General features: G+C 41.0%; 1 protein-coding gene across 1 annotated transcript; it reads left to right on the top strand.

Moving 5' to 3' along the window:
- Positions 1-386: 386 nt before the first annotated feature.
- Positions 387-12051, top strand: slc9a2 (solute carrier family 9 member 2). Its single transcript, XM_069707587.1, has 13 exons — positions 387-901; positions 1081-1295; positions 1390-1638; positions 3664-3914; positions 4023-4240; positions 4788-4987; positions 5565-5654; positions 5739-5809; positions 7457-7624; positions 7734-7836; positions 9832-9948; positions 10191-10278; positions 11245-12051. Exons 1-13 carry the CDS (start codon positions 637-639, stop codon positions 11682-11684), a joined length of 2475 nt encoding a protein of 824 aa, XP_069563688.1. The 5' UTR covers positions 387-636; the 3' UTR covers positions 11685-12051.
- The last annotated feature ends 48 nt before the right edge of the window (positions 12052-12099 follow it).

The raw sequence follows: 12099 nt of genomic DNA, 5'->3' as shown, positions 1-12099 counted from the left end.
GAACATTTAACAGAATAGAGCCATGGCTGTGCAGCCTTTCTGGTTTGTACCCTCTGTATTTACAAACGACTAAAAACTCTATGAAACGGTTTGATTTACAGGTGAAAGTTGAGACGAGTGTCGCTTGGGTAGCTGGTGTCGCCGAAACTCCTCAGTGGCTCCTGAATGGCGCGCGCGCGCGCACACACACACACACACACACACACACACACACACACACACACACACACACACACACACACACACACACACACACACACACACACACACACCGTGTCCCACCCTTATTATCTGCTTCAGGTAACGCCCAATCAGAGCAGGGCTCGTGGCCGCACCTAGACAGTATCGGAACTCATGGACGCACCACAGGTAAAGCACACTTTGAAGGAAACTCATCCGGATGAAGAGCTCGGAAAGAAATCCCATTTTTGGCTCTACTTTTAGAGATTCAGTGAAGATGTTGGAGTGAGAACATGCGAGAAAATTACGATTTCTGAAGAGGAGCTGAGTTTGTTCTCTCCACAGATGTTCTTTGTTTTTGTTTGTGAAGTTGGATGGAGTGACTGAATCTTAACGACGTGGACATTCACATCGGTTTGGAACACTGTGCCATCGGGACTGCGAATTGTGCGCACAATGGATTTAAGCATAACGAGAAGAGCGGTAGTTTTGCTCTTTATTTGCACGACTTTCAGTCTTCTGTATGGATCCAAAGGAGAAGTCCCTCCTAAACCCGTCGTCGGTGTCACGATTTTGCCCCCGATTAAGCCCGACAATGTACCCCAGGCCTATCCAGAAAGTGAAAAAGCGAGTTTACCAGTGTTTACAATGGATTATCCAAGAATACAGGTCCCCTTTGAGATCACCCTGTGGATGCTGCTGGCTTCATTCGCAAAGATTGGTGAGTAACAGTAACATATTTTCAAACAGGTGTGTTGGGATCCAAATCTAGGTGATTATTTTGTCAATGATAGCTTTTCATAGATAATAAATGCAAGCTCTTTCTTTTAATTTTTTTTAATTTTTTATCTCCCCTCATACAGTTTTCAAACAAAAGTAATACTGTCCCTCTTCTTTCAGGTTTCCATGTGTACCACAAGATAACCATCTGGGTGCCAGAGTCGTGCCTTCTCATCAGCATTGGTCTGATCGTGGGTGCCATCATGCACTCAGTCCATGAGGAGCCCCCTGCTGTGCTCACCACCAATGTCTTCTTCCTCTACATGCTGCCCCCGATTGTCCTCGACTCGGGCTACTTCATGCCCACCAGGCCTTTCTTCGAGAACATCGGCACGGTCCGTCACAAATCAGGCCTGAATTACTTTTAGATAGATTCAACTTCCAGTTCTGACATAGAGACAGATTGAACATCTTGCTGTTTTTGTGCAGGTGCTGTGGTTTGCAGTGGTGGGTACTCTGTGGAACAGCGTCGGCATCGGCATGTCTCTGTTCGCCATATGTCAGATCGAGGCGTTCGGGGTGCAGGACATCAACCTCCAGGAGAACCTGCTGTTCGCCAGCATCATCTCGGCCGTGGACCCCGTGGCTGTGCTCAATGTGTTTGAGGATGTGTCGGTGAACGAGCAGCTCTACATCGTGGTGTTCGGGGAGTGCCTCTTCAATGATGCGGTCACTGTGGTGAGTTGGCTCTGGCAGAGGCTATCGAAGTCTGTTTCAATTTGTACACATTAGTGTCATTTTAAGACCTGATGGCACTCAGAGTTGCTATTTACGCAAAGCTGAGACACGCTGGCCTGCTTTGGATGCTTCTCGGCTACTATTTATTATGAAAACATACTGTCGGGTGCCACTACAAACTTTCAGGGACTATGGGGAATATAGTTGTTTTATACAGGCCTAATATCAGTAATTTGCTGTATACATCACAATCATGCACTTTTACTTTATTATGGCGACCTCTGTCACCCCACCTACCATTTACAGCTCTGTTTGAGTCCTTTATGTTTCAACACTTCTAACACCTGAAACAGCAGCGCCTCTCTTGTGTTGTCTGAAGCTTTTCCATTCTTCTACTCTTAAAAGATTCAGCTCAGGTTTCATCAGATACTGTGTGATTTTGTTTTTCTCACTCTCCTCTCTTGGTTTGTGTGGATGTTTGAGAACATAATGTGTGGGAGAGAAACGTCTGCGCGCTGGCAGATTTACTGAACAGATAAATGACTCAAGAATGGAAGTGCGAGAATGTTAGAGACATGAAACATGTACCATTAATGGTCTGTTTGTTCACATGCTGCCAAACCAGTTTCTGAGGTCACTGTTAAATTTGGTTGAATGGGAGGAGTTAATACACACACACACACACACACACACACACACACACACACACACACACACACACACACACACACACACACACACACACACACACACACACACACACACACACACACACACACACACACACACACACACACAAACAAACAAACACATCATAGTCTGAAACTTGACTGAAGCGAGCTCCTCAAATTTCCCCCTTGTCTTCATCATATTGTGCTCAAACACACCGACCCGCCTACATAAACCGGCTCGTGGCATCGGTGTCGTGACCTGTTTTGTGTGGTACACAGTAGTCGGACTGCAAATTAAACCAGGGAACTGTTACCATTGTACTTCACCCACACATCTGCGTTAAATAGTTGGAAAAAGACCAGCCAGTTTCCTGTTTGTCTTGTTAAGATGTTTCCTGTCTTTGCTTGTCCCAGAACTGACAAGTCTCCTTTGAGTGAGTCTCACTTCAGGTATTTATGCACATGTAGGAGTTTATCAAGATGCTGTGAAATTTCGCTCCCGCGTAGTAGAAAATTGCTATTAAACATGACGACCCTGTCTTGAAGCGGATTGGATATCATACTAAAAAGTGATAAAACTGTTCAAATGATAAAGCCAGCAGTTTTCCATAAATTGGTTATTTAAAAAAAAAAAAAAAATCCCACAAACAGATCAAAATGAACAATATGTTAATCTACAGATTTAAAAATGAAATAAAATCTGTAAACTTGAATTCAGTTTGGGACTACCGCAGTTTTTAATCTAATTTACGGCAGGATGATGTATGTGGGTTCAATCACTGCTACAACTATACTATTGTACTATGTTCATAGCAAGAAAGGAAAATATGCAATCTTGCGGCTGAAGGATGTGTTCTGTTTAATCAGTGATTGGCTGCACAGACAACACTTGTTGGTGGTTTTGATAGTTTCATGGAATTCATTGATAAGAGAAATATAGACTATCCTTTCAAATATGCTCGGTGTAGTGCATCTCGTCTTTGCCTGAGGTTTTCACATAATTTCCACTATGTACAATCTTCTGTCTCTCTTTGAATGTACTCAGAAAAAGGTGTTAGATCGTGTTAATGAATGTGTGCAGTTGGATGTATTCAGTCAGCATCAGTACCATTAAGGCGACATTAAAGAAAACGCTGAGTTCAGTCATCGTCAGCAGGATAACAAGAGAAAAAGGAAGAAAAGCGGTTTCTCTGCCAAATGCTTCTTTTCCTTGACTAATTCAAGGACTAATTATCAAACTGCAAACAGTGCAGGGTAAATATTTTTAATAAATCACTCTTATCTGGAACCGTGTCATCGCAGGCCACAGCCCCTGCCGCCAGCCGTGACCTCACATCTGTGTGCTTTGTTTTAGGTGTTGTACAACATGTTCAACTTTGTGGCGGATATGCCGGTGGTGGAGCCAGTGGATGTGTTCCTGGGAGTGGCGAGGTTCTTCGTGGTCGGGCTCGGTGGGATGGGCTTCGGCACCTTGTTTGGCTTTGTAGCCGCCTTCACCACAAGGTTCACCTCCAAGGTCAGAGAAATCGAGCCCCTCTTCATATTCATGTACAGCTACTTGGCCTATCTGGTGGCCGAGCTCTTTGCCATCTCATCCATCATGGCGTGAGTGGATTTAAATTGTTTTTTAACTCCAAATATTTGAATAGCAGACAGTTTAACCGCAGCAGAAATGCTCCATTAAAAATCAGCCGCGTTCATGTGTTCCCGCAGCATTGTGACCTGTGCCCTCACCATGAAGTACTACGTAGAGGAAAACGTCTCCCAGCGTTCCTGCACAACCATCCGACACGTGGTCAAGATGCTCGGCTCCATCTCGGAGACCCTCATCTTCTTCTTCCTGGGGGTCGTCACCATAACAACAGAGCACGAGTGGAACTGGGGCTACATCCTCTGCACACTACTGTTTGCGTTTGTGTGGAGAGGTCTGGGTAAACAGAGGGCGGCGGGTATCTGAGTCATGTTAGAGCTCAGGGTTTGTTTGACTTGGCTTTGTCACTAGATTGAAGATTCCTCGTGGAGTTCACTACTAGCGCTGAGAAATGTTTTTTCCAGGTCTCACATTGCACATGCACAATTGCCTATCTTCAGGAATACGAACAATACATTTAAACACTGAATGTGAAAAGAACTTTGCATGTTTACAAGAAAACTGTTGTAGCCATGAGCTGAGTCAAACTTAAAAGATGCCTTAATTGATTTTTGTTTGTACCATATATTTTTCTTCACTGACAACATCTGCCTTTGGCTGCTAGAAGCGTGACTGAAAAGTACCAGTAGAGTTGCACCCCTAACACCAAAACAATGAGCTGAAAGATGCTAAAAAGCTTGTTAGAGCTAAAATCAACTGCTGAGTTGGACATTATTTCGCTGTTCAAATTACACACAGGCACTTGATTTATTGTTAACATGAAATATCCTTTAGTGCCGCTTTAAACTTGCTTAACAATAATATTTTTGACATTTCTCAACATGCAGGCATCTTGGTGCTGACTCAGATCATCAACCCTTTCCGCACCATCCCATTCAACTTGAAAGATCAGTTTGGTCTGGCCTACGGAGGCCTGCGAGGTGCAATTTCATTCGCCTTGGCCTTCACACTTCCTGATAATATTGGACGCAAGCAGCTCTTCGTCACTGCCACCATTGTCATTATCCTCTTCACTGTCTTTCTTCAGGTAAGAGAGAGTCAGTGTGGTTATATTTGCATTGTCTTTCTAGCTTGTATTAGTCTGAATATATAGCAGTGTTTTGGCATGGCAGTCAAATAAAATGTTACAAGCTTTTATTGAAGTCTGCACAGCAGTCAGAGGTCAGAGAAAACCAATATTCTTGATATAGTCAGATAATAGTCAGATTGGTGGTCTGTGTTGTGTGTCATTGCCACATTTTTTAATTTTTTTTTTAGCAGTTTTGGGTTTGGGATTTAGTGCTTTTGTCACAAGTCAGGTCGGGTTTAAGAACAGATCTGATCTATTACTGACTCTAAATTCTGCTTCTTAATTTCTAATCCATGGCACTTGCATAGTGGCACATCAAGTTCTGCACTGTTCCTTTAGAGATGAAATATAGCTTTGTACCTGTTGTGTGACACATTATCTCTACCTACATGTTGTGCTGAGTATTTTTTTTTTTTTTTTATATCCAAAAAAACAAATTCCACCACCTCTGATTACATGGCCATCAAAGTAAAGTAATGTTCGTTTAAAACTCTTCTAATATTTTTCTCTGATGTTTCTTTCTTTGTCTTCTCAGGGCATCAGCATCCGACCTCTGATTGAGTTCATCAACGTCCGCAGAACCAACCGCAACCTCGACACAATCAATGTAGAGATTCACGGCCGGGTAAGACACAAGACTGCAGAGGGTACATGTAGTGGACAGTATGTTTCTGCACACAGTGGTAACAGCTCCTCCCTCTGCTCTCAGCTCATGGAGCACACCATAGCGGGCATAGAGGATCTCTGTGGACAGTGGAGCCACTTCTACTGGAAGGACAAGTAAGAACTTTCTCTTTTCTCGCTCTACTTATTGTGCTCAACAAAAAGTCGCCATGACAATATAATCTGTTGTCAGTCAACAAACTGCACATATTTTTCACTGCATATCGAACATACTATCAACAAAACTAAAGAGGAAACGCCTGCAGTGGAACTGGAAGGGAAATGGTGGTTTTAATTTACCTGCTCTGAGTGTCCTCCTTTGAGGTTTTGTTTTACAATGCTATTGTTCACGTGGAGACTGTGTGGGAATGTTGACAGCTAATCAGACGTGGGTGTCATGTTCAGCTTGCGCAGTCAACAGTAGCTCTGATGGTTGTTTTTTTCCCCTAAAGCTCTAAAATGTTTTACTTAGAGATTTCCACATTTCTTCTTCTGACTGTTTTACATGCCAACCAGTTTCTATCTCACAGATGTTGTCAAAGTGAAATTTAATTCAAAGTTTTAGTTTCTTTGCATTGATGCAGCTTATTACAATATTTTAGTATTCACAAGAGTTAGTGATGCATAGTTACCTGCTACACACACTAACCGCTCCTGGTAAAATCATAGATCTCTGTGGCTACTCTATTCCTTCAGCTATGGTGTCATTATAACTTTGAAATAATATTTATTTTATCATTCTTTTTACTTAAAATGTTAATATTTTTTGTCAGTCACGCCGAACCATGCCCAGCACTTCAAATGGTAAAGCTGGTGATACTATTGTTTTCTTATTGTCAAACAATCCATTTAAAATGCAAACAACTGTTTTTATAGATTAACTTCAGTAGAAATGAATGGGAGAGTGTGTAAGGCCAAATCCATCAATCCTTTAGACTTTAGGCAAGCAGATTCATAGTTTTGACTCTTAGTCCAACAGTCAATATTGTTGCAACAACTTAAATGTCCAAAAGAAAAGATCCGTTATGGGTTTTTTATTATTTATCCATATATCTCAAAATATTTCCACCCGTTTTTGTATATCCCTCTGAGCTTCTCTCTAAGGAAAAGGAAAACAACAAATATCCAACCTGTCTACTATAAAAAAAAAAAAGTTGTTCGTTGTACGGTCAAAAACACTTCTTTTTTTTTGCCTCTACTCATTTTAGACAAATCCCTGTCTAAACCTCTAAACTTCTTCCTTGTACCAGTCACATGATTTCCATAACTGCATGTGTGCAGTAACAAAGTGAATTTACACATCACACTAACTATAACCAAAATCTAATTTTACTACTTGTTCTACCAAAATATGAACACAATTAACATTATGATAGCATTCTTATGTTTAAGTGGAAATCAACAAACAACAAGCTTATTTCTAATATTCACAGACAGATTTGTCTCTTCCAGTGGGGCAGAGGGCCACAGACAGGTTACAAAAGTATTGAGAGATTGACAAATCAATTTTTTTAAATTTTTTATGACTATAAGAATTTTCTTTTATGCTGGCCGAGTCCTTTGCCCTGATAATCATTGTCTCAAACATCATGACTATTGACTAGTTTAAATCCAACTTGATGAAGTACAGTGTGTCACTGCTGTCATATTTTCTGACTGCATTGTAACTGCATACTAAGGTTTGAGGACATCAGATGGTGCTACAGCAAAAACCTGTATTTCACACAAACTTGATTGATGTAATCCTCTTTCTTCTTATGTCAGGTTCATGAAGTTCAACAATCGAATCCTGCGTAGGATCCTCATCAGAGACAGCCGGGCTGAGTCCAGTATTGTGTCGCTGTACAAGAAGCTCGAGCTGCAGAATGCAATGGAGCTCCTGGACAACATATCTGGAGACCTCAGCGCCGCTCCGTCCATCGTCTCTCTCTAGTATGAAACCTTAATTTTGTCTCTGGGTTACTCTGACCATCACACAACATCACTATTGTCTGTAACTTAACAAATTGTTTTCTGTTCAATATCTGATTTTGTTTTTTAGCGAGGAAAAGAAAAACTCTGCTAAACCTAAGAAGTTCATGGCTGCCGACCTGAGGAACATGCACAACATCCTGTCCAAGAACATGTACAAGATCAGGCAACGGGTGAGAGGATAATACTGTAGTTGTGTGTTCACCATGCTGCTTTTTTTCCTTCATCATATATATGGTGGACAGTTATCACAGATTTACTCACGATTTATTCCAGTATTGCACTTAAGTACAGTTGTGAGTCATTTGTATTTACCGTAGTTTGCATTTTCCCTTCACTACAGTTCAGAGAGTAATACTGTACTTTGTACTCCAGTACACTTATGTGATCTCACATAAAAACACAAAAGGCCAATGAAATACAATCTATTGTTAAATATTAAACCAGTGGTTTATAACTTTTCACACAGGCTCATTTCAATAATTGTTTGAGATACTTTGAAATAAAATTATTCAGGATTTTAGTTAAAAAAAATCCTACAAATATTTTAAAATCTTGGCAAGAAAAGTTAGTTTTTTCTTCTTCCGTGTCCCTTTAGTCATCTTATAACCCCTCATATTGACCATATGACCCCTCTGGAGGGTCCCTGACCCCTACAATATATATACAATATATACATATATCTATATATATCTGATATATCTATATATATCAGTCACAGGATCCTTTTACAATAAAAAAATATATATTTTTGCTTTTGATTCTTTAAATACATCCTGTTGATAACACTTCCGTACTTCAAATAAGTAGGATATTGAATGCAACCCTTTAACTTATATACTTTGACATTAATGAATTGGCACTTAAGTGAAGGATCTCAGTACTTCAATCACTGATGCAGCAGTTATCACCACACCGCAAACATGAACTATACGTAAAAGCTACAACCACTTTGCCCTTAATAGGCTCTGTGTGAGTCATCAACTACTACCAGCTTTTATGCATTTGCATTTTAAATGTTGTTGTGGAAACGTTCAGCAGCTAGTGAAATGTAAAGTTGTGTTTGTTTTGCCTTAATTGGTTCACCATGGACAGCCAAAGTGTGGTCCTGAAAATGTGTCCAACTTCTGACAATGAGGCCATTTGCAGCACTTAGAATTTTACATGAAAAGTCTGTAACAATTTCAAAAAAGCACAACACCAAATAATTCGACATAAAAATCTCAAGAATGTTTTTAATCAGCAAAGTGTTATTTTCATCCTGATGCGAGCCAAAAGAGAAACGTACTCATCGTAAATATCCGGGTTTGAAACTCTGAACGTGCTGTTTTGCATAGCCACAGGCTAATGTACTTTACATTAGTGACATGACGTCAACCTTTAGAAAGGCCCACAGAGACACTGTGATGTGTCGACAGATACGGAGCATGTGCTTCTGTGTCGGGTCGACACCTTACCTTATTATCTCAATGACTTCTCTTCTCAAGTCTTTCTTCACATATTTACAGTTCTGTCCTTCACGCAAACCCTGTGTCACCTACTGTGTTGTACATGAGCACCTCATGAGCCAAACTGGTGAAGCGTGACCTATTTAGACTGGTATCACTTTGAAATTATTAAACAACAAAGTGACTTGAAGTATTTTTTTTATGTACCTGACACTATATTAGATTAAAAAAAAAGCGAATTGTAATACAGTGTCGACCTCTTGTGAAATAGACTGGAGGTTTTTGTTGTCATGAGGCCGCTCTCTAAAGAACAATGCCAACCTTTAGAGAGTTTGAAAGGCAGTTGTGTTTGTTTTAGGTCTGACTAATGGAGACAGTGTTGGGTTTGCTGTACCCACTGCTGAAATATGTTTTGAAGTTTGGGAAGTCCAAACATAGATACCTGTCCTTGTTGGTGAAACAGGTGTGGCCAGTTTTGGTTGAGTAATCTGAGCCTTTTAAAGAATGCCGTGTCCTCTCAAAGCAGTTAAATTGCCTATTTATCTGAACCTTTGTTGTCTCCAGGGGACGTTAAGGTTGAAGTAATGTGGATTTATTAAAGTTACACCAATGCCAGGATGGAGGAATCTTTGATTTTAAATTGTTCATCAGCAGTCTATACTGTGCAGGCTGCTACTGTGTGTAACATTGTGTCTTGCACCTTTTTTTTTTTTTACTCAGACTGTGGCGTACACCAGTAAGCATGCTCTGCCCAACGACAGTCAAAACAGAGAGATTCTGATCAGACGACACAGCAGCATCCGTCGAAGCCTCCGACCTGGCAGCTTTCAGTCATCGGTAAGCAGGAAAACATGAACTGTGGCTGGTGTTTTACTTCAGGTGTTCAATGAGTCTCGCTACTTACATTGTCAGACTCTCAGTTAAAAGTATTGTGGGTATGTCAAAGTCAAATTAAGCCTCGTGAGAAGCAGGTTAATTATCTCCTGACTCTACGGAGGTTAAAGTATTCCAAATCAAACATGAGGTTAAATGTCTTTATTCCATCTGTTTTCATTCAACTGCTTCATCGTTATTCTCAGATGGTGCCTAAATCGCACAAGTACTTCTCTCTTCCTGCTGGAAAGAGTCTGGACTCCAAATTTCCTCCTGTGATGCCGAGCACTGCAGGTAAGCGTCTGAAACACATACTACCCCTTTTGTTGGCTTCTTTAAAAGATGCTTGCGATATCTCACAGCCCTTTTCAGTCAAAGGAACTAACCCAGGTGTATCATACGATACTCAAACCGAAAACTTGGGTCTGCTGCTTTGGTTCAGACTGAATTATCTCAGCAACTACTGGATTGATTTCCAAGAAAATGATTACAAACATTTCTGTTCGTAGTGTAATGAGGCCTATGCTCTTCGGTGATGGGTGGTGCTAGATTGGATCAGTCGGATGGAAGCATGCTCTAAACTCTACGCAGCTGTGATTAGTTGTCTAACTGTGAATCAACTTGTCTCAAACCCTGTAACTAAACCCTAACCTTAACCTGTTCAATATGTAACAACCAATCACAGACAGGGCGTCCCTTCCACTGATCAAATCAATCACCAGTCTGTTGTGATCTGCTAACTTTTTGTCTCACTTACATATTGAGTAAAATATTTCAGGAATTGCCATCAGGTGAAGAAAAATTTACTTTGTCTATTTCTTGGAGAAAATACCTGTGAAATGAATTACATCATCCTTAGATGTACTTTGTGATGGGTATTAATAAGAAAATATTAGCATGCTAACGCACTAAACTAAGATGGTGAACATGGTAAATATGAGATTTGCTGAAAATCCCCATGTTAGCATTTTCACTGTGAGCGTGCGAGCATGCTGATGTTAGCATTTAACTCAAAGTTGCATCTGAGTCTTAAAAATGTCAGAACTGTAATCAGTTTGTACATTTTCCTACAAAATTCAACCTGACATTTGGCATCACTTTAAACTTTAAATAATGTTGCACAGTTGAGCAGGTTTAGGTCAAAATCTCTTTCCACTGATACGATTGATAAGACCTTTAAGTGTTGTTAAAATGAGATGATTGCGTGATTCAGTTTCAATCAGTTCTTTATTATTTGTCTATTTTCTCCACCTGCCCCAGATGATCATGAGACCATGTCAGAGGTCGCCTATCCCTCTCGACGCTCTCGGTTCAGGAAGCCCTCTCGCTCCTCCTCCAGCGCCGCGATGCCTCTTCGCAGGCTGGACACTCTAAAAGAAGCTCCCTCTGTTGATGTTCTTAATGAGGACAGCAGTGAGAGCGGCAGGTCGGGCCACGGCGTGTCCAGAACAAACTCCTCCTACAGTGATTCTCGTGTTCCCGCTGCTCGTCGTCACCTAAACTCCTCTGCTGACAACAACAACAGCTCGCAGGATAACCTAAGAAATAGCTATAATGAAGCAGAAGAGGAGGAGGAGGAGGAGGAGCAGCGGCCGCAGCCTTCGTCTCCATCTCCATCTCCAGCCTGGGCTGCTGAACCCGGAGACAACGCAACTCGAAACCCTCTGCTCAGGCGGCCTCAGTGGAACCCGAACAAGTAAAAGTGATCTTGGGCTTTCGGCGGCAGCTGGACTGCGACAAACAGAGTCTCTGCAGATCTCTCCATACAACTGTAAGGTCAAGTATGTTAACACTGGAGGTGACAGAGGAGTCAGGCACATCAGAAGCACAGTCCACTAAATGAAGGTACTGTATATGAACTGTGGATCTATTTAAACTATTCATATGAATTAGATTTTAAATACTTTTCTATTTTCCTTTTTAAGAATTGAAAGGGATGTAAATTAAACTATTTTATTGTTTTTGCAATTTTTTTTGTTCCCTACATGTAAATATTCTAGTTTTCTGTGTTTTATTTCCTGTCATGTGTGACAGTTGTCCGATTGAGGATACAACTTTTGTATACAGGCCATTTTAGTCGAACATGCTATTGGCGTGCAGCACAAAGAACTCGTG

Source organism: Brachyistius frenatus, unplaced genomic scaffold (assembly GCF_029030835.1).
Source record: "Brachyistius frenatus isolate BFR_SWC_R1_liver_20210118 unplaced genomic scaffold, ASM2903083v1 Contig_70, whole genome shotgun sequence".
NCBI lineage: Eukaryota > Metazoa > Chordata > Actinopteri > Embiotocidae > Brachyistius > Brachyistius frenatus.
Note: the sequence above shows the minus strand (reverse complement) of the source record. Positions and strands in the feature narration are given on the sequence as shown.